The following is a 21,222-nucleotide window of genomic DNA, read 5'->3' on the forward strand; positions in this document are numbered from 1 at the left end:
AAAACTAACAAAATAAACAATTATAAAGCTACGCTTTCGTTAAATATCTCCTCTACACAAACATGTCTTCGCAGGAACAGCACGTGACCTTTACACGTGACCTTTACACGGTTGCATTCATAGTTCACGAGCAGAGCCACGTTTCCTTCACGCTCCATGCTAACACTATTAGCATTGGTCTATGACATTTAACATTGCAAAGGTTAGCATAGCTGCTACTGGACTTTTTTTTTTTTTTTCCGCTCGTGTCAGTCGATGTATTCTGCTGTCATCAACTTCTGACTGAATTTCTCCGACTCACCGTGGATCGAAATGAATGGCTGTATGCTCTGACAGGATAACAAGGTTGAATCTTAGCCTCTGTGTTTGGTTTAAGCCGTCGAAGCAGGAGATAAGGCTGCACGTGAAAGGCCACAGGTCAGCCGCTGAGTGACAGGCCCGAGGTCAGCTTACGAGGAAGGTGGAGACCCGCCTACTAGCCAGGTCGCACCACAACAGATCATTTCATTGGCCCATCACGGTGTCAATCAAAGAACATCGTATTAACCCTTTCCATGCCAGCTATCGCTTTTTAAGCATGGGCTACATAACTAATGACCAAAACTCCGGTCACAACCCTAACTCATGACAAAATCACCACAGGCATAATGGGGCCTAAGGACAATCACATCAGTCAGTCACATAAAGAACTCTTCACAGATGTGAAGCCAACAGTTTTTATTGTGTAAACAGTAGACATTAATGACATCACTTCCTGTTTATAGATCAGTCGCTGAGCATTGTCAATATCATGAGGACTTTCATTGTTTCACTTCCAGGACTTATGGAGGAACGACAGGCTGCAGAAAAGACTTCCAGGTTTTCCAGGATGTCCTAAATGATCAATAAGGAGGAAACAGGAATGTTGCGCTAACGTCACCGTTGCTGTTTCACCATCAGTTGCTTCTGTCTTCACAGAACATCTGGAGAGTGTGAAGAACGTCCTCTGTGGAACACTTGAAGAATGTTGGCAGAACAAGGTGCTCAGTTCACAGCTGTGATGTCAGCTGGTGATGTCACAGTCCATGATGTCACTGCAGATGATGTCAACAGAAGGCTCTAATCACTGCTGTGCCAGTCGAGGAGTTCAGCGTCGCGTCCATTTGATGAGAGTCTCCGGTGATCGATAGAGGAAAATGAGTTTGGCGTAGAGCTCCTCCTCCAGCTCCAGCTCACCTGTCTCTCTCACCTGACAACACCAAACATCACATCAGATCACAGCATCAAAAGCAATCTCATTGGCTGACAAGGTGCTGACTCATGCTGTGGTCCAATGACATGTCAGAGGCGCCCCACCTGTGTGTGTGTGTGTGTGTGTGTGTGTGTGTGTGTGTGTGTGTGTGTGTGTGTGTATATACCAGAAAGATGTCGGTGCAGAGTTTGAGGATGCGGTCGACACAGGGCAGCTCTTCAAACATGATGGAGTGACTGATCCCGCTAAAGAACTCCCGCACAAACTTCCCGATGACCAGAACCACCGAGGCATACAGGCCCATGATCCTACGGGGAGGGGGTGGGGGCGGATAACACAATGACTAGCATTAATTAGTACACATTGATGGCAACTCATTCATGTTACTGCAGTATTTGAAGTAGCATGTACCCGTATCCAGCCAGGAACCCCAGGCTCGGAGGACTAACTTTATCACTGAACACAAACAGCTGAAGTCCCGCCTCCCTCCTCTCACTGAGTGAAGCCCCACCCCCAAAAGGCACCAGGCTGGCAGCTGGTTGGTCGACAATCCACCACTCCTGGATCTCTCTGCTCTGATTGGTTGACCGCTCTAGGGCTAGGAGGATGGCCTTGTATCGGCTGTCTAATTGGAGGAGAGAAGACAGACCTAACGTGATTGGATGAGGTGGTTCCTCAGGTGGTTCCTCAGGTGCTGACAGAAGATGAGGTACAAACCTGAGTAGAGCTGCTCGATGGGTTTAGCGTTGGAGTCGCTGGGAGCTCGAATGAAAGACGGAAACACTTCCTGTATCACTCTGACAACAGACACAGAAATACATTTAGCTTCATACATGCAGAGCTGTCAGGAAGTCTGCTGCACTGTCAGACATGTTTGTAGTCTTTTAGTGTAAAAATCACTCATGAATAAGACTACAGCTGCTGTCAATGTCTGAACATCCCTGCAAACACAGAAACAAACCTGTTGAACTGTCTGACACTGTGTGAATAACCCCACTCCCAGACAAACCCCGCCCCCGTGTATACAGTACCGCCCTGACACTCACACAGGAAGTGTCCTGGTTCCATTGAGCAGCGAGATCAGCTCCAGGCGAGTCTGATCGTCCAGGTAGGTCACATGTTTACCTGACGCAAGCTCCGCCTTCGCCCCCAGACTGAGGTTCCTGTTAAAAGGACACGTTTTTAGGATATTTTCTTTTGTTGGATGATTTATGGATTATTTTGTTATATGTTGAAGCGCTGAAGGGAATGTACTACAACAGTTACTACAAATACCTCCTATTACTGCTCCCCTACTACTGCCTCTAATATTAACTAATGATGATTGATGATTGGTCATTGATCAGGAGAGCAGACTACCTCTGCACAGTCCAGGAGACAGTCAGGGGGAAGTGGTCCAGGTTGAGGACCTGGCTCAGGTACCGCCTGCTGGGGGGACTGATGGTCCACAGAGAGTTACTGCTGCCTTGAAGCTCCGCCACCGTCACGTCCTCATGACCGTATGCCTCCAGAAATTGCAAGGCACTCTGGGAAATTCAGGCCACAATGTTAGTGCCAGGAGTACTACTATAAACTTTGTGTAATAGTACTGCAGAGAGCATACAGGTGTGTAGCTATAGGAGCTGATGAAGAGGCTAAAGTCTTCCTCAGTGACATCTCGGAGCTGATTCTGCTGCGCGCTCATCGTGAAGATTGGCTGTCAACAACAACAACAACAACAACAACGTGATTCAAACAAGTGGAAAACATTCAAGACTGATATCGTCAACAATAACAACGGCTGCAGCAGTGACTTCCACTTCTACTTCTGTGAACAAACAGGTGTGTATCCCTACAGGTGTGTATCAGTACAGGTGAGTGAGTGTCCAGGTGTTTTCACCTGGAAGCCTCCCAGTGTGATGGTCAGAGAGACGTCGAGCGGCCGGTTGACGACTCCAGCGACAGATTTGATGAGCGACATGAAGAGCAGCGGAAACCAGACGATACAGATGAGTAAGAGGACGATCAGACCGCCCATACCGTACTTCACCACCCGCTTCTTCTTCTGCCCGCGAGGCTGCGGGTACCTCTGAGAACAAATACACACAAGTACTGTAATATATACTCGCTTCTCAGTCCAAATAGAGGAATAAATACACAATGACGTATAAAAGTGTAGCCACAGACAGACTCATACTTTCTCAGACTCCCTCCAGCACTTTAGGACAAAGCAGTGGGCGTAAACGTCCTCCACACAGATCCATGAAGAAAGAGACAGCGTGGTGTCGGTCCACACCCAGTCCATCACCGCCCTCAGCTCAGTCAGGAAGGGAACCAGGCGGAATCTACAGGTGCACAGAGACGGTGATCAGACAGTCAGGTGATCAGACAGACAGGTAGGCAGACAGACAGGTGGGCAGACAGACCGTAAAATGATTTCACAACCATAAAACACATTGTTGTGACAACGCGCATTTTTAAACAGAGTTCTGTTTGGCGCAAACATCATTTGGAGAGTTATTTTTCTCTTTTCAGGGAGCGAGGCTAACATTTTCCGGTGCTTCCAATCTTTGTGCTAAGCTCGGCTGGCACTCACCCCTGGAACAGGAACAGGTTGAGGTAGTTGTGGCTCTTTGTCAAGAAGTTTCCCAAAACTCGTGTTGGGTAACCAGATCGAATCTGATAGGCTGACAGACCAAAGTAAACACACTTGACAAAGTACCAGAGCTGAGCCACCAGGTTCTGGTTGAAACGCCTGCAGAGGGATGTACAGACGGACGGACAGACGTTATTTACAGCGGTGGTCCGTCTGCAGAAGTTTATCATAGCTGAAGATAGCACAGTTTTTACAACAGAAACAACCACTGCGAAAACAAAAGTTATAGCAGCATCACACAAACTAAAATGACCTCCATCACGTTAGGAAGGCAGCAGGTAAAGGTGAGTTACCTCTCAGTGACGGTTGGCAGAATGAAGAACATCCAGAAGTGAATCCCGAAAACCAAAACTACCTGGAAGATCAACTTCCCCAAAACTGTCTTCCTTAAATAAAGAGCCCTGTCTATCACCATGGTACCTGCAGACAGACAGACAGACAGACAGACAGGTAAAGAAACAGACAGACAGGTACACACACAGACAGACAGACAGGATAGGGGTAGACATACCAAACTGGATGAGGACCATCACCAGGAACGCTTCAGGAACTTGGTCTTCTGAGAGGGAGGAAGTGATGTCAGCAGCTGCTGAGTGTTTCTGGAAGTTGAACAGAAGAAAACAGAGTGAAGTCCAGAGATTGATGGAAGTTTCCGACTGAACAACACGGTGAAGAAATCAAAGTTTACTCCGAAGGCCCAGAAGCCAAAGACGATGATGATGAAATCGACGGTGTCGGCGAGGAACATGAGGACATAAACATCTGTGACGGCGCTGTACTCTGGTTGGACGAGAGCTCTGAAGAAGTAGCAGAGCGGACGGTACAGAGACATACACCTGGCAGACAGAGAGGGGGATTGTGGGTAAAATTGTTCCTTAACAAGAAGAACAGCAGTTTGACGGTGAGCTGCGGTTCACCTGCTGACAGAGAACGTTTTGGCTCGGATGGAAACTTCTCGGAGTTTCTGCAGCAGCAGATCGAACCTGCCGGGCTGCTGAGCCGTGGAGAAGTCACTTCCTGGAAACACCAAGAACAAAACATCAGCAGCTTCACCTGCAGACAGTCACGTTCAGAGGTCCACTGTCCTCCTCAGGTCAGTGAACAGCTTCTGTTTCCTCCTGCTGCAACAGAAAGACGTTACATCAGCACCTGCTTCCATCCAGTCTGCTCCATCAGTAGTGGAGGGAAACTGACTCGGGCACTATCACACATGAAGGTCCGTGTTTTCATCCGCTGGCACGTTTCATCATCACTCTGCTGATTCATTTCCATGGAAAACTGGGGTTTAAACCATCTGTGACTCACAGTATATTGTCTTCATCACAGTATAGTTTGTTCGACCTTCACTCTGATCTGATCAACAGACTTCTGACTAAACAAAATGAATGAATGACGCTGGAGACAGATGGAGAAGTATTTCTGAAACATGTTTGTGATTTTTCTGTAACTGCTCCTCTGATTGGACCAGCCCAGCATCAGTATCAAAAATAAACCAACCTCTGTGGTCCCGTTACTTTCTTTTAAATCAAAACTGATCAATTGAATGAATCTGTGATCAGCAGCCATGAAGGTGTGTTCAATTTGACCTGCAGGAGAGGGCAGCTGGGTGGAGCTGGAGCGCATTCGTCTCCGGCCTCGCCGTCGCAGCGTGCTGCCGGGGTCCGCCTCATCGATGGAAGAGCCACCCTGGGTGCAGCTGGCTTGGTTTTCATGGTGACAGACGGCGTCAGTCTCCACGGTCACGGTCTGGTCCCACAGTCCGTGACACTGCGGAGGATGAGGAGGAGGAGGGCGAAGTTAGTCCGAGTTTACCTTCAGTACGACTCTGATGATGTCATCAGTACTTCACCTTGAGGATGGATCGATGGTAGAAGAGAGCGAGCAGCTGCAGCAGGTCATACAGAACGTAGCCCTCCTTCTTCTCCACACCCAGGATGTTGGGAGGGTGGAACGGTTTGGACCGGTCCACCTCCAACTTCTGATTGAACGGGAAGAAACCAAACTGGAAGAAGTACTTGATGACGATGGTGACCTGAGAGGGAGACAGGTGGACAGATAGAGAGAGAGAGACAGGTGGACAGACAGTTAGACCTGCTGTTTCAGATTAAATAAATCTCTGTGAACCCGCCACGTGGTGCCGACCTCCGTGTAGATGATGGCCGTCATCCAGAACATCTTACTGGGTCGCGGGACAGACAGCGTCGCCCAGAGAAACACCAGAACAGGAAGTACTAGAGTCAGACAGCTGGCAGACACCATGTGGTTCAACACGATGACCAGGTAACACACCGTCTCCGACCTGAGGGACAAGACAAAGTTCACAGGCCTGCACTGAAGCATGACTCAGATGAAGCTGGCTGCCCGGTTCTTTAGAACACCTTCATTGGTAGAGTTTCATTGTAACAGGACCTGATGATCCACGTTCCACCTCCAACCAGTGTCCTGGTTGTCCCTGAGTGAGAACCAAATGACCTCTGACCCCCGGGAAGAATTCCAGATAGAAGTAAAGAGACGCTTCCTCCTGTTCTCCGAAGGGCTCACCAGACTGACGTGTTTGTTTGATCTATATGGATCATGTTTGCGGCACTTAGTAACGCTGTTTATAAAATATAGTTATTATTATTATTGCTAATATTATCATTATTATTATTATCATCATCAATAGTATTATTATTATTACTATTATCATTGTTATTATTATTAGAGACCACTGCAGCCAAAGGGAAAACGATGAACACCTGTGACATATGAACGCTGTAATCTGATTTTGAATGAATGAACACGTGCAGGTTTTGGACTCGGTGGTTCTGAGGGATGCGGATCTGGAGGGTTTAGTTTCAGTGGCAGCTCACCTGTCCAGCAGTTTACCTGGCTGCGAGGATGTTGTAGAGGGCATAGCACATCTGGAGCAGCTGGGGCTGGTTGCCGTAGAAACGCTCTGATGCCTCTAACTCCTTGTCATAGAAAGTCCTGAAACAAAGAGGGACGCAGTGTGAAGTGTACGCAGGTGACAGGTGGCCCACTCTGTGACTCACCTGCCCTCACCTGTTCCTCAGCAGCTCGCTCGCTGTCAGCTCCTGAGTGTGAGACGCCAGCGGACAGGAAGTGGAGGCCGAGTCAGACAGGAAGTCGCTTCTCTCCTCTGAAGAATGAGCCTGCAGCTGCTTCCTGAATTCTGACCCCGCCTCCCCCATCCTGAGTTTTACCTCCTCCACCTCCTGCAGGTCCAGGCCCAGAGCGAGGCTGTAGGAGGGAGGGAGGAGCAGGGAGGAGGGGGAGACAGGGGAGGAGGCAGGAAGGAGGCGTGCCGGCTGAGTGTCAACAGGAAGATGTTGGTTCGATTCTCCACCACTGTTCAGACACACAAACAAAACAGGAAAGAAAAACTAAAGTATTCTTATTTTGTTTTCTTATTTGGAATAAAAAAGAACCAATCACGGTGCACAGAGCGGGAGGATCAACAGCCTTCATCAGGAAGTATTCAGAGTTATTGATCACCACGTTAACTTGACCACTGAAATGTTCAGAAAGTCTACGGCAATGAAGCGATGAGCCGGGCGAGGTGTTGACACGTGATGACATCATGTTTCAATAGGGGCGGAGCTTCACTGTCCGAGACCAAAGAAGTCGCGTCAGGTCAGGAGACACCAGGTGGGTTTTCTGTGATGTCGTTGTTTCGCTCAGCGCGTTGACAAACCAGCGAGTTTGTCTCCATCAACAAACACAATCGTAGCTCCGCCCCTCCTTCTCACTGGATTGGTCTCCCTGTGACTTCTTGACGCAAACTTGGTGGACAGCAAGAAGAACACAGACTGAATCGAGCAGGAAGGGAAGGACCACGAGGGACAGATGAAACTAGAATCTGATGTTTCTCTGACTCAGGTTGATGATGACACCACTAATGTTTATGTACCAGCAGTCATGCTGACGTGGTGATCAATAACTCGGAAAACTTCCTCGTCACCTTATTGTCCACCGTGCTGCGTTCAGGAACCATCTGTACTCCTGATGGACCCTCCTGTATCATTAATCATTAATATTATTATTATTATTAGTTCTACGTCCTCGTTCTGTCGTCTCCATGGAGCTTGAACTTACAAATAAGATCTGATTGAACTCTTAATGAGACTGTTACATGCTTTGCTTTCATGAAAAGATTAAATCTATTGATGGGTCACAACTGTTCTGAACTCTTTAACCAGAACCATGAGACCGGACCGGCTCACAGGACCTTTAACTTCTGACTGATCTGTTTAAATCACTTTAAAATCACAACCAGAATTCTTTGGTTGTTCATCAACATAGAACTGAAGTAGAGATGAATATTTGTATAGTTTGATCCGGTCCTTCGGGTCGGTACTCTTGTTGTCCGTTTTCAGTTACAGGAACACAATCCAGACAACAAGCAGACAAAGTTTCACTAATTGTCTTCAGTGAACAAACCTGTGAGTCCAGCTGATGCCATCTTCCTCTGAGGAGAATGAAGACGACGAAGATCGGACTCTCGCCATCCTCGACAGTCTGGGTCGAGACCTTTGGCTGATTCTGGCCACTTGGCATTCTGGGCAACCTTCTTCTTCCACTGGGGGGTCTCCGTGTGTCCCTGGTCCAGGTGCTGGAGCTGGACTCTCTGTTACCCATGGGGTCTCCTCTGGTTCATGGGGGCAATCTGGTCTAGATCCTGGTTCTGTCTCAGGTGACTGTCCTCCTGGAACACTGTCTGCAGGATCTGTTAAAGGTGTTCCTGGTCCTGGTTTGGTGTTACGTTCAGCTGGTCCTGGTCCTAGTTTCTCTTCTGCTGTTTTGCCTCCTGAACCTTCATCTTCCTCCCTTCCTCCCTCTGCTGAGGCCTGTTGCTCTGCATCGTGGGTAGTGTAGTCCAAACCGGACTCTCTGGAGGATTTCATCATCTGCTGCTGGTAGTAAACATTGATGGCCCCCCTGCTAGGAACCAGACCCTGAAAAACACCAGATCCGTCAGATCCTGCACCTGCTGCACGGAGAGTCCTGCAGTCCTGAATGCGGTTCTGAATGTGGTTCTGATTGTGGTTCTGAATGTGGTCCTGAATGTGGTTCTGAATGTGGTCCTGAATGTGGTCTACCTGCTTGGCTTGCTCCGTCAGCATGCAGCGCTCGATGCGGAGGACGGTGGAGATGTCGATGTGTTCCTGACACAAGCCGCTGAGCCAGGCAGTCAGAGAGTCCATCAGAGCCGACAGCAGAACCCAACAGAAGCGCAGCGTGTTGGAGAACCGACGCAGAACCGTGTCTGAAACAACATCAGCTGTCAGTCGTCAATCAAAGACACATTTTAAAGAGACAGTGAAGACAGACCTCCTACCTCCTCCTACCTCCTCCTACCTCTTCCTCCTTCTACCTCCTCCTCCTTCTACCTCCTCCTCCTCCTACCTCCTCCTTCCTCCTCCTCTTCTTCATCCTCCTCCTACTTCCAACTTCTACCTCCTCCTCCTCCTCTTCATCCTCCTCCTTCTACCTGCTCCCTCCTCCTCCTCATCCTCTTCGTCCTCCTCCTCGTCTTCCTCCATTTCTAGGACTTCAACTGATGAAGAGGAATCAGAAACATTTACAACATTTAAGTTCAAGAACATATGAGGACACAGGAGAGACAAGTTCAGGATATCAGATGCTCCTCCTCCCCCTCCTCCTCCTCACCTCCTCTCCTCTCCTCCATCTTGTTCCTTTGTTCAGAGGAGTTCTTCCTCCTCCTCCTCTCAAGGTTGTTTCGGGCTCTCATGGCGGTTCTGGAGTCCGTGATCCAGGCGTGATAGACGAACTGACAGAAAACACAAACATGACTCCGGTTTACATACATGAACCTTCACATACAGTCTATGACATGACCTCATCACACATGACTGAACTCTTCTGTCTGATTGATTCAGGACTTTAATCAAACAGTGACATCATCAGTTTATGTTAATTAAGTTTTATCGGTGAATATTGATATTAATATTAAAATGCTTCACTGGTTACTGAAGTAGAACTATTTCAGTTCTATTTAGTTTTAGTTCTACTTTCTTTATTTCTATTTGATTTATAGTCACAACAATGACTTAAAACTAGTTGTTTCAGTTTCTGATTCTGTTAACAGATGTTCTCCACCTCCGGTTCTGTTGACAGATGTTCTCCACCTCCGGTTCTGTTAACAGATATTCTCCACCTCCGGTTCTGTTAACAGATATTCTCCACCTCCGGTTCTGTTAACAGATGTTCTCCACCTCCTGTTCTGTTAACAGATGTTCTCCACCTCCTGTTCTGTTAACAGATATTCTCCACCTCCTGTTCTGTTAACAGATGTTCTCCACCTCCTGTTCTGTTAACAGATATTCTCCACCTCCTGTTCTGTTAACAGATGTTCTCTGTTAAAAGTTTTCCTTCCTAGCTTACGTATGAATTGTTGGTTTCTCTGTATATGTTGTAAAGTTCTGTTGTAGCAGGTAAATGTAGAAGAGAGGAAGTATGAGTACCTCAGTACAGTACTGAGTTAAAGTACTACAGTACTGAGTTAAAGTACTAAAGTACAGTATTGACTCCGGGACGTTTCCGCGGCAACTGAATTTGCTCCGTTTGCACTAAACAGATAAATGGAACATGAAAACACCGCAGCTCAGAGAGCAGTTCAGGTAAACACTCACCTGGAAGGCTGATTTCTCAGGAAGCTCCTCCTCCTTCTTCTCCTCTTCCTCTTTCTTGTCCTCCTCCTCCTCCTCCTCCTCACTGTCTGTCTCGAACAGGTAGTAGTCACCACTCCTCACCACTGCAGACAAGCAGACAGTCAACTGAAGACCAGCTAGTAATCTGAACATGATAACAACCACCGACAGGTGAGACTGATGATGTCAGAGGTCACATGACTCACTGGAGGCATGGTTCACCCAGGGTCTCCACCACTCCTTCTGCCGCTGGCCCTTTAGGTTTTCCTGACCTACACAAAAATATACTCATCAATTCACTGATTGACAAGTAAGGATTTCGGTCTGTTACCATGACAAAAGATGTTTACATACCATCGGTATGGGAGCTGTCTTGTGTCAAACTCAACATTTTCTCTTTTCCTTTTCGGAACTTCTGCTGTCGAGATTTAATTCTCTCCATCCTTGGGGCAACAGAGACAGTAAGTGGTTCAGAACAGGACAGGTGTTTCCACCAACAACCGCTAGACACCATCAAAGAAGAAAAGATCTGATGCTTGAACACACTCCAAGTCCGAGTTTAGACTCGGTCTTGACTGTTTACACTCAGTCTGGACGGTTTAGTCTTGGTCGGAACGGTTTAGACTCGGTCTGGTCGGTTTAGTCTTGGTCGGAACGGTTTACACTCGGTCTGGTCGGTTTAGTCTTGGTCAGGACAGTTTACACTCGGTCTGGACTGAAATGATCTGGACCGTCTTACTGTCTCTTCAGTAGGTCCATGGACGTCTTCTCCACCTCCAGTCTTGCTCTGACGGCTTTTACCGTGGACGCCTCAAAGAGCTCCGCTCCCCTGGAACACACACACACACACATGAACATCAGGTGAAATTGTGTGAGTGTGTGTTCTTGACTGTATGTTAATGAGTGTGTTAAGGAGTGTGTGTTATTGAGTGTGTTATTGAGTGTGTTAAGGAGTGTGTTATTTAGTGTGTTAAGGAGTGTGTGTTATTGAGTGTGTTAAGGAGCGTGTGTTATTGAGTGTGTTATTGAGTGTGTTAAGGAGCGTGTGTTATTGAGTGTGTTAAGGAGTGTGTTAAGGAGTGTTATTGAGTGTGTTAATGAGTGTGTTAATGAGTGTGTTAAGGAGTGTGTTATTGAGTGTGTTAAGGAGTGTGTTATTGAGTGTGTTAAGGAGTGTGTTATTTAGTGTGCTAAGGAGTGTGTGTTATTGAGTGTGTGTTATTGAGTGTTAAGAAGCGTGTGTTATTGAGTGTGTTAAGGAGTGTTATTGAGTGTGTCAATGAGTGTGTGTTAATGAGTGTGTTATTGAGTGTGTTAAGGAGTGTGTTATTTAGTGTGTTAAGGAGTGTGTTAAGGAGTGTGTGTTATTGAGTGTGTTAATGAGTGTGTTATTGAGTGTGTTAAGGAGTGTGTGCTATTGAGTGTGTTAAGGAGTGTGTTAAGGAGTGTGTGTTATTGAGTGTGTTAATGAGTGTGTTAATGAGTGTGTTATTGAGTGTGTTAAGGAGTGTGTGCTATTGAGTGTGTTAAGGAGTGTGTGTTATTGAGTGTGTTAATGAGTGTGTTATTGAGTGTGTTAAGGAGTGTGTTAATGAGTGTGTGCTATTGAGTGTGTTATTGAGTATGTACCTGGAGGCCAGCAGTTGTGTATTCTGCAGGTCCAGCACCACATACAGGAAGTAGTGACTCCTGAAGACTCTCCTCTGCAGTAACAAGAAGCAGAAACAGACTCCATCCCAGATGATCCCGGCCTCGTCACTTGGCAGCTCACACTGTTTACTGCTCTGCTGCTCGGCTGTAAACAATAAACATGTAAACAAACACCTGAACAACAACACAAAAAAATAGGCCATCTCATCCATCCTCTGCAGCTTTGCTCTGTTTTAACTCCCAGCTCTGACTCGTTCTGACTTGTTCTGGTTAGAAAGCCAGACTGAGATACAGACACACAGACAGACAGGTTACATACGTTTGGTGTATCCTTTGATGGTGCAGGCCAAACTGAAGAGCTGAATCAACCAACAGTGATTGAACACCAACGACTTGATGAAACCACAGGCCAGGATCTGACAGACAGGTACAGAGAGACAGGCTGTGTGACTAAATACTTTAGTAAATATATAATGATGTTAATGTTGATGATGATGATGATAATGTTGATGATGATGATGATGATAATGAAGATGATGTGATTATGATGGTGATGATGATGATGATAATGGTGATGATGACAGTAATGGTGATGGTAATGGTGGTGGTGGTGATGATGGTGATGGTGATGATGATAATGGTGATGATGATGATAATGGTGATGATGATGGTGATGATAATGGTGGTGATAATGATGATGGTGATGGTGATGACGATGGTGATGACGATGATGGTGATAATAATGATGATAATGGTGATGATAATGATGGTGATTTTGATGTGTAATGATGGTGATAATAATGATGATAATGATGGTGTTAATAATAATAATAATGATGATGATGATGATGATGATAATAATGGCGATGATGGTGATAATAATATAATTAATGATGATGATAAATAGTCTCACCGACAGAATATTCTTCATGGTGATGACGAACACATTGTAGCCAATCAGACAGTCCCAGTACAGCAGGATGGATTTCACTGGTTTGAGCAGCAGGTCTCCGCCCACCAACAGGAAGTAGAAACAGGCCACCAGGTAACCCATACAGAAGATACTGATCCTGGAGCAGATCAATAACATGATCAGCTTCAATGTCCTGTTTCAGTTTGTCACACAGTCAGGTTTATTATATGGAAACATATAATATGCCTCTATATTTAAAGAGATGTTAACATATACTTAATATGCTTATATTACATACCACCACCTGAGGACAGAGGTTTTAACATGCATGTAACACAGACATTTAATAAAACTATTTATATAATGGATATTTATTTGGTATTATATGTTGTGAGCATACATGTTAATATGTTTTACAGGTTTCACATTTTGTTTCCACATATATTTAATGTTTTGTCCTCCTATGTACATAATTACATACATGGAAATTCAATATTTGTTCAGAAATTAAATTCACATTTAGATTTTATTTTAACAATTATTTCTGGTTTGAATTTTGAATGTAGGATTAATAAAACATTTTTAACAAATTTGTAATCTGAGATTATAATTTTAAAATATATTTCATATATTTTCTAAATGATCTTGTTATGAATATTGGACATTTAAGTTTTTAACAGTTTTGTTGAAACTTTTATCTCTATTTTTATCTATTTTGATGAGAAAGTTTTTAGTTGAATCAGGACTTTATTCAGGTTTAATCCAGGACCTCGATCTGAAACAGATTTCTTTTAGTTCGTTGAATCTTCTGATTTCATCTTTTCAGGTTTAGAGACATTGTCTTTGGTAAAATTCAGACTGTGGGTCTGTTTGACTTGTCTGATAAAGACTCTGGACACCGGCCTGTAGCGCCACCCCCTCACCTGGTGGTCCCAGTGATGAAGATGATGGTGAGGACAAACCAGAACATGTAGCTGAAGATGATAACCTTCATCATGTCAAGGTAAGACCTGAACACACAGACAGCAGAGAGACAGGTGAGCAGGTGAGCAAGGTGAGCAGGTGAGCAGGTGGCCCGGTGGGTGGGGTTTACCTGCACAGCATGAAGTCAGGCACCGTGTTGAGATGGAGTCGTCTGATTGGATCACAGATGAGTCCGTGGTCTTCGTCCATCTCGCTGTTGTCTCCAGCGAGCGTCTGAACTGACGGCTGAAGCTCCTCCTCAAACACCTGCAACTGCAGTGACGCCCCAAGGAGGAGCAGGAAGTCGTCTGAAAGGTCCGGACACCCAGAAAGAGAAATGTAAAAGAAACTACACGTGTGTTTGTAGTCTCAGGTTTAACATCTGGTTTTCAAGTCAAATCAGAATTTTGAAGTTTTAAACAACATTGTAAATTTAAAGTTAAATGTTTATTTGTGTTTTTTTGTTTTTGTTTTTGAAAAAAAGAAACTCCGATTCAACATTTTCTGTATCGAGTTAAACTTGAGACTTAAATAAGAATCTTTGTTTTTCAGTTTGTTAATTTAATTCCATGAAGTCGTGTCTTCACAATCCTGAGAGTCAGCAGCTCAAATAAAATATGAATCGCTGAACCTGACGATGATGATGATGGTCTTACAGAGGAGAAAGAGTGGGTTTGGTGGTGTCAGGTGATCGGGCAGGAAGAGCCACTTCACCACGTTGGAGTCCATGTTGGAGGACTGAGGTCTCCAGGGATAATCTGAAATACACAAACACACACTTCCTGTTGTGAAAACATTCTTCAGGAAATTCCTCAGACTCCTCAAGAAGTTATCAGAATTTGTTAAAAACGTTTTCATGAATTTCACCAGAAAAAAACAAATGACTTTAATCTTTTCAGAATAAAAGCTTGTATGTTGGTGTTTTCAAACTTTACTTGGGGTAAATAATCCCAACACGTTGACTTCAGGCGGATCTGTACCTTTACAGGCAGCAGGAGGGAACCCAATGCACAGCAGGTACTGGAAGCACAGCAGGCCCGACAGGAAGTAGCAGTACCTCGGCCACACTGAGGTGATGCACTTCCTGCTACGACATGATAAGACAGTGATGAGGCCAATGGCATGGCCAACGGCAAACAAATCCATCCGCTGACCAATCACGTTCACGGCCAACAGGAAGCAGGTCTGAGGCGGAGACAGACAGGTGGGATGTTTTTAAACAAGAACAGGTTAGCCTGTTGCTATGCCAACATGTGTGCGTCTCACCTCTAGTCCAAACTTGTAGAAGAAGTAGTTAAGGAAGTATTTAACACAGCTCAGCACACCATTGTCCAGGTGACGTCTTGTGATGTCATCAAAGAGCGTCCTGGTGGGGGGCGGGACTTTGTTACAGCGGAGGCGGTAGAGTTCCTGGTGTCGGTAAATGGTCACTTCGAAGGCTAACAGCGCTAACATCATCAGGTTGTACTGTTGAGACAGGTTAGCATGATGCTAATTCATTCAAACTAATACTGCTACAGCATCCATCCATCATCCAGCCGCCATCCATCCGTCATCCATCCGTCATCCATCCATCATCCCTCCATCATCTGTCATCCATCCATCATCCATCCATCATCCCTCCATCATCTGTCATCCATCCATCATCCATCATCCATCGATCATCTTTCATCCATCCAACATTCATCCATCATATGTCATCCATCCGTCATCCATCCATCAATCATCCATCAATCATCCATCCATCATCCGTCATCCATCCATCATCCGTCATCCATCCATTATCCCTCCATCATCCATCCATCATCCATCATCCATCCATCATCCGTCATCCATCCATCATCCGTCATCCAGCCATCATCCATCATCCATCATCCATCATCTGTCATCCATCCGTCATCCATCCATCGATCATCTGTCATCCATCCGTCATCCATCCATCATCCATCATCCATTCATCAACCTGATTGGCCCTAGTTTCATTAGGGGGTTAACCCTAACTCTCTGTCAGGCCCCTCCTCTGCTGAAAGACTAATGGTGTCTGTTGCCATGACAACCCAATTCCTAGCAGTGCAGAGATGCACAAGCCTCTCCCCCATGTTGTGATTCTCAGAGGATTATTATTGTTTTTGCTATGATGGGTTGTGATGTCACTCCTCACCCTCAGGTAGTCCAGCAGTTTTCCATCTGTTTTGTGAAGCCCCACCCACTGGGCGGGGTCAACAGGGGCAGAGTACAAAACAGAGCGAGACAGGTCGATACTGGAGTTCCCTGGCTACAGAAAGACAGACACTCAGGTCAGAAAGACAGGTTACACAGAGACAGACAGGTATGCTGGTGATGCCATGGTTACCATGGTGCAGTTGGAGGAGTATCTGATTGGCTGGACGACATTGAGTTGGTACAACATCTTGCAGACGGCCACCACACAGGTCCACACTGTACATACTCCTGACAGCAGGGGGCGCCACTTCCTGCACGGCAAAGCCACACCCACACAGAGCACGAACAGTAGGTTAAACACACACACCTGCAGAGAGAGAGACAGGTTAAACAAGCACCTGCATAAAGACTTTCACACAGACAGATTATAGACAGACAGACAGACAGGTTACAGACAGACAGGTCTGACCTCCTTCACAGAGACCCAGATGATGTAAGAGGAGACGATTTTGACAATGTGCAGTTCCAAGAGCCACCAGAGGAGGCACTGCAGGCGCTGCAGGGAGAGGAGGAGGCGCAGGAACAACACAGAGAGACGGTCCACCACCAACTTCCAGGAGATGAGCACTGAGGAGCAGAAACCAGAGTGCTCTCTGATAGTGTATTAACACTCACTGGTATCAGTGCATCAGTGTGTTCACTCTGTCACTATGGAAACATGCAGTGCATTATGGGTACAGGATGGTGAACTCATACTGGTCCACCAAGTGAGTGTGAAACTTTTCAGCCTCAACAGTCTCCATCAGCAGAAAGAGAGTAACCACCGAGCTGTTTTCACTTCTGTAGCTGTTCCTGAACGCAGCACGATACAAATACAATGTTTATTTTGTGTCAGGATTCCTGTCTGCTCCTACTGTTTGCTCCTCTGTTTTGTCCCCAATCACCTCTCCTCATGTTTTCTGTCATTCCCCGGTCTGTTTGTTATTGTTTTCTGCCAGTCGCCCACTCCCACTCCCGCTCCGTGCGATCAGTCGGTGCTCCCAATCTCAGCTGATCGCCAAAGCTAAGCAGTGTCAGGCCTGGTTAGTACTTGGATGGGAGACCACCTGGGAGTACCAGGTGCTGCAGAGCTACCAGTCGGAGCTACCAGTACCAGAGTCTGCTGCCGCTCGCTGTGGAGGACCTCGGGATTCCCCCAGCGCAGCCTCGAGAGTCAGTGGAGTTTCCCTCCCGACTCGGGAATCAGACACTGACTTTAGGTACCGGCCTGTGTTGAACAATAAAGACTGTTTTTGAACTATATCCTGCCTATCACCTGAGTCTGTGTGCCTGCGCGCCTGCGCTTGGGTCCAGAAACACCTCACCTCATAACAATTTTGACTGAGTGTCACCATCCTGCTGCTGGACAGGACAATCACAGTTTACTGTTCAACACAGGAAACAAACACATGTTGAATCTGAATTCTGAATTTCGCATTTGCTGTTTTTACTGTCAGAGTATTGCAGCGACCCAAACGAAATATGTACCGCCGCATGCAATATGCATACAATTAGGACATTCTACTGCTTCATAAAAATGTGCCTTAACCTTTAAACCTCTTGGTCATATTCGTCACAATTTGTAGTCCCACATGCAAAGTAAAAAGAGAGGTGATGTAATTCATTCTTCGTCTTCCATTTGTGAATTGCAACTGAGTGGAAGATTAGCGCCACCTAGTCTCTCTGGGGCTCAGTCAATTTGACGTTCATATGGCTGCAGAGGATTGTGGATCAGAACAGCCAGAGAAACACGCTGGCCTGGAGACTGCAGAATATGACCGGATGCGGTGGGACATCTGGGTAGTTTTCATTGACTCTATTTGACAGACTACAAACTGAGAATTACTAAATCTGTTCCTGGCATACTGAATCCGATGGTAGTCTGGGAGTCTTGCGGTCTGTCAGTCTGGTAGTATGATAGTCTGGTAATACGGTAGTACAGTGGTCTGGTAGTCTGGCAGTATGGCGGTCTGGTAGTATGGCAGTCTGGCAGTATGGTAGTATTGTAGTCTGGTAGTATGGCAGTATGGCAGTCTGGTAGTCTGGTAGTCTGGTAGTATGGCAGTCTGGTAGTATGGCGCTATGGCGGGATGGCAGTCTGGTAGTATGGTAGTCTGATAGTATAGCAGTATGGCAGTCTGGTAGCATGGCAGTATGGCAGTCTGGTAGTATGGCAGTCCAGTAGTATGGCAGTCTGGTAGTCTGTCAGTCTGGTTGTATGGCAGTATGGTAGTCTGGTAGTATGGCAGTCTGGTAGTATGGTAGTCTGGCAGTCTGGTAGTCTGGTAGTCTGGTAGTATGGCGTTATGGCGGGATGGCAGTCTGGTAGTATGGTAGTCTGGTAGTATGGTAGTCTGGTAGTATGATAGTCTGGTAATACAGTAGTACAGTAGTCTGGCAGTATGGCGGTCTGGTAGTATGGTAGTATGGCAGTATGGTAGTATTGTAGTATTGTAGTCTGGTAGTATGGCAGTCTGGTAGTATGGCAGTCTGGTAGTATGGTAGCCTGATAGTATAGCAGTATGGCAGTCTGGTAGCATGGCAGTATGGCAGTCTGGTAGTCTGGCAGTCTGGTAGTCTGGTAGTCTGTCAGTCTGGTTGTATGGCAGTATGGTAGTCTGGTAGTATGGCAGTCTGGTAGTATGGTAGCCTGATAGTATAGCAGTATGGCAGTCTGGTAGCATGGCAGTATGGCAGTCTGGTAGTATGGCAGTCTGGTAGTCTGGCAGTCTGGTAGTTTGGCACTATGGCGGGATGGCGGTCTGGTAGTCTGGTAGTATAGCAGTATGGCAGTATGGCAGTCTGGTAGTATGGCAGTATGGTAGTCTGGCAGTCTGGTAGTATGGCGGGATGGCAGTCTGGTAGCATGGTAGTCTAGTAGTATGGTAGTCTGATATTATAGCAGTATGGCAGTGTGGTAGCATGGCAGTCTGGTAGTCTGGTAGTACGGTAGTCTGGCAGTCTGATAGTATGGGATTATGGCAGTATGGTAGTATGGCACTATGGCAGTCTGGTAGTATGGCATTATGGTAGTATGGTAGTCTGGCAGTATGGTAGTATGGCAGTATGGTAATCTGGCAGTCTGGTAGTCTGGTTAGTCTGGTAGTATGGTAGTATGGCAGTATGGTAGTCTGGCAGTCTGGTAGTCTGGCGTTATGGCGGGATGGCAGTCTGGTAGTATGGCAGTCTGGTAGTCTGTCAGTCTGGTTGTATGGCAGTATGGTAGTCTGGTAGTATGGCAGTCTGGTAGTATGGTAGCCTGATAGTATAGCAGTATGGCAGTCTGGTAGCATGGCAGTATGGCAGTCTGGTAGTATGGCAGTCTGGCAGTCTGGTAGTCTGGCAGTCTGGTAGTATGGTAGTCTGGCACTATGGCGGGATGGCGTTCTGGTAGTCTGGTAGTCTGGTAGTATAGCAGTATGGCAGTATGGCAGTCTAGTAGTATGGCAGTATGGTAGTCTGGCAGTCTGGTAGTCTGGTAGCATGGCAGTATGGCAGTCTGGTAGTACGGTAGTCTGGCAGTCTGATAGTATGGGATTATGGCAGTATGGCGGGATGGCGGTATGGCAGTCTGGTAGCATGGTAGTCTGGTAGTATGGTAGTCTGATAGTATAGCAGTATGGCAGTGTGGTAGCATGGCAGTATGGCAGTCTGGTAGTACGGTAGTCTGGCAGTCTGATAGTATGGGATTATGGCAGTATGGTAGTATGGCAGTATGGCAGTCTGGTAGTATGGCATTATGGTAGTATGGTAGTCTGGCAGTATGGTAGTATGGCAGTATGGTAATCTGGTAGTATTGTAGTCTGGTAGTTTGGTTAGTCTGGTAGTATGGTAGTATGGCAGTATGGTAGTCTGGTAGTATTGTAGTCTGGTAGTCTGGTAGTTTGGTTAGTCTGGTAATATGAGGATTGAAACGCACAGTGTGACCCTGCAGTGTGGTTACCTGTGAGTTGGTCAGTCAGGGTTTCCCTGTCAAACATGCAGGGGTAGTCCTCGATCTCCTCCTTTAACCAATCCTCTTCAATTTCCTCCTCCTTCTGATCGCCTCTCTTCACCTCCTCCAGGAGGACCTGAGGAGCTCCGCCCACTGACAGGTCAATCAGGCTGCCGTCAGAGTGGACCAACCTGCAGAGAGAGAGACCAAATCATGTACTTCATTACACTCACATAAGGTACACAGACATATTAGTACTGTGACAAATGAAATGTTCTGCAACAGCTGCAGCCTCATCAGACGTCTTAATTTGAAAAGTCCCCTCTTTCTGCTACATAACCATGATGGCAACTGTTGAGTGTGGAAAGTGTCCATCATGTCACATCTGGATGGTCCAGGAAGTGTTTTCAAGCAGTAAACGAATCGAACCGTGGTTCTGTTTGATCCAGACTGTTAACATGCCCAAACGGCCATGGAGGCAAATGAGCAGATCAGGAGTCCAGGAGGGGTTTTAGATGAAGCTTCATTTATTTTTACATTCTAACACCACACCAAAGGTTCGCCATCTCCTACCAGTTCCCACCAGTCTCTACCAGACCTATCATCTACAGGTAGGTGTATATAGCAATCATTTAAAATGTACAATAAATATTTACATTATTTCCTCAACCCAAAGATATCCATAATAATTTACCACTATTTACAGTCCTATAAGTAAAGGAAATTATCAATACATAATTTATCGAAATGAACGGAGCAACACATATCTTGACTTCCCCCCCTACCCGCTTCCTGTGGTTGGTACTTCCCGGAACTATAAATGGGTGCTCGAGCCCCCGGGGTACTATTTTGCCCGAACATCCTGGGAAGAGGAAACAGGCAGAGTTGTTGCCATATTTAAATTAACATTTATCTTTAGCTTGCCAATATATATACTCTGTTGTTCTGCCACATAACTAATTAGACATTATCACAATCAGTCTGTTCAATCAGTCACTCACTGCACTTGTCTATTTGTTT

General features: G+C 46.1%; 1 protein-coding gene across 1 annotated transcript in view; it reads right to left on the bottom strand.

Moving 5' to 3' along the window:
• Nucleotides 1-702: 702 nt before the first annotated feature.
• LOC138633757 (piezo-type mechanosensitive ion channel component 2-like) overlaps nt 703-21,222 on the bottom strand; it is a 34,633-nt gene continuing 14,113 nt past the window's right edge. Inside the window, exons 17-55 of the mRNA XM_069720171.1 lie at nt 20,212-20,393; nt 16,699-16,856; nt 16,420-16,596; nt 16,228-16,341; nt 15,333-15,533; nt 15,047-15,251; nt 14,723-14,824; nt 14,197-14,374; nt 14,027-14,113; nt 13,104-13,260; nt 12,510-12,606; nt 12,170-12,335; nt 11,280-11,369; nt 10,895-10,983; nt 10,747-10,812; nt 10,523-10,644; nt 9,540-9,660; nt 9,361-9,426; nt 8,969-9,135; nt 8,310-8,824; nt 6,912-7,217; nt 6,735-6,836; nt 6,009-6,165; nt 5,716-5,898; nt 5,453-5,633; nt 4,784-4,883; nt 4,555-4,702; nt 4,378-4,465; nt 4,160-4,286; nt 3,807-3,965; nt 3,408-3,555; nt 3,111-3,299; nt 2,835-2,927; nt 2,591-2,757; nt 2,278-2,394; nt 1,949-2,028; nt 1,643-1,856; nt 1,398-1,539; nt 703-1,228 (exon numbers count right to left, since the gene is read on the bottom strand). Coding sequence (XP_069576272.1) covers nt 1,127-1,228; nt 1,398-1,539; nt 1,643-1,856; nt 1,949-2,028; nt 2,278-2,394; nt 2,591-2,757; nt 2,835-2,927; nt 3,111-3,299; nt 3,408-3,555; nt 3,807-3,965; nt 4,160-4,286; nt 4,378-4,465; nt 4,555-4,702; nt 4,784-4,883; nt 5,453-5,633; nt 5,716-5,898; nt 6,009-6,165; nt 6,735-6,836; nt 6,912-7,217; nt 8,310-8,824; nt 8,969-9,135; nt 9,361-9,426; nt 9,540-9,660; nt 10,523-10,644; nt 10,747-10,812; nt 10,895-10,983; nt 11,280-11,369; nt 12,170-12,335; nt 12,510-12,606; nt 13,104-13,260; nt 14,027-14,113; nt 14,197-14,374; nt 14,723-14,824; nt 15,047-15,251; nt 15,333-15,533; nt 16,228-16,341; nt 16,420-16,596; nt 16,699-16,856; nt 20,212-20,393 — 5,863 coding nt within the window. The 3' untranslated portion in view covers nt 703-1,126. The remainder of the gene's footprint in view (nt 1,229-1,397; nt 1,540-1,642; nt 1,857-1,948; nt 2,029-2,277; nt 2,395-2,590; nt 2,758-2,834; nt 2,928-3,110; nt 3,300-3,407; nt 3,556-3,806; nt 3,966-4,159; nt 4,287-4,377; nt 4,466-4,554; nt 4,703-4,783; nt 4,884-5,452; nt 5,634-5,715; nt 5,899-6,008; nt 6,166-6,734; nt 6,837-6,911; nt 7,218-8,309; nt 8,825-8,968; nt 9,136-9,360; nt 9,427-9,539; nt 9,661-10,522; nt 10,645-10,746; nt 10,813-10,894; nt 10,984-11,279; nt 11,370-12,169; nt 12,336-12,509; nt 12,607-13,103; nt 13,261-14,026; nt 14,114-14,196; nt 14,375-14,722; nt 14,825-15,046; nt 15,252-15,332; nt 15,534-16,227; nt 16,342-16,419; nt 16,597-16,698; nt 16,857-20,211; nt 20,394-21,222) is intronic.

Source organism: Brachyistius frenatus, unplaced genomic scaffold, assembly GCF_029030835.1.
Source record: "Brachyistius frenatus isolate BFR_SWC_R1_liver_20210118 unplaced genomic scaffold, ASM2903083v1 Contig_236, whole genome shotgun sequence".
In the NCBI taxonomy this organism is placed as follows: domain Eukaryota; kingdom Metazoa; phylum Chordata; class Actinopteri; family Embiotocidae; genus Brachyistius; species Brachyistius frenatus.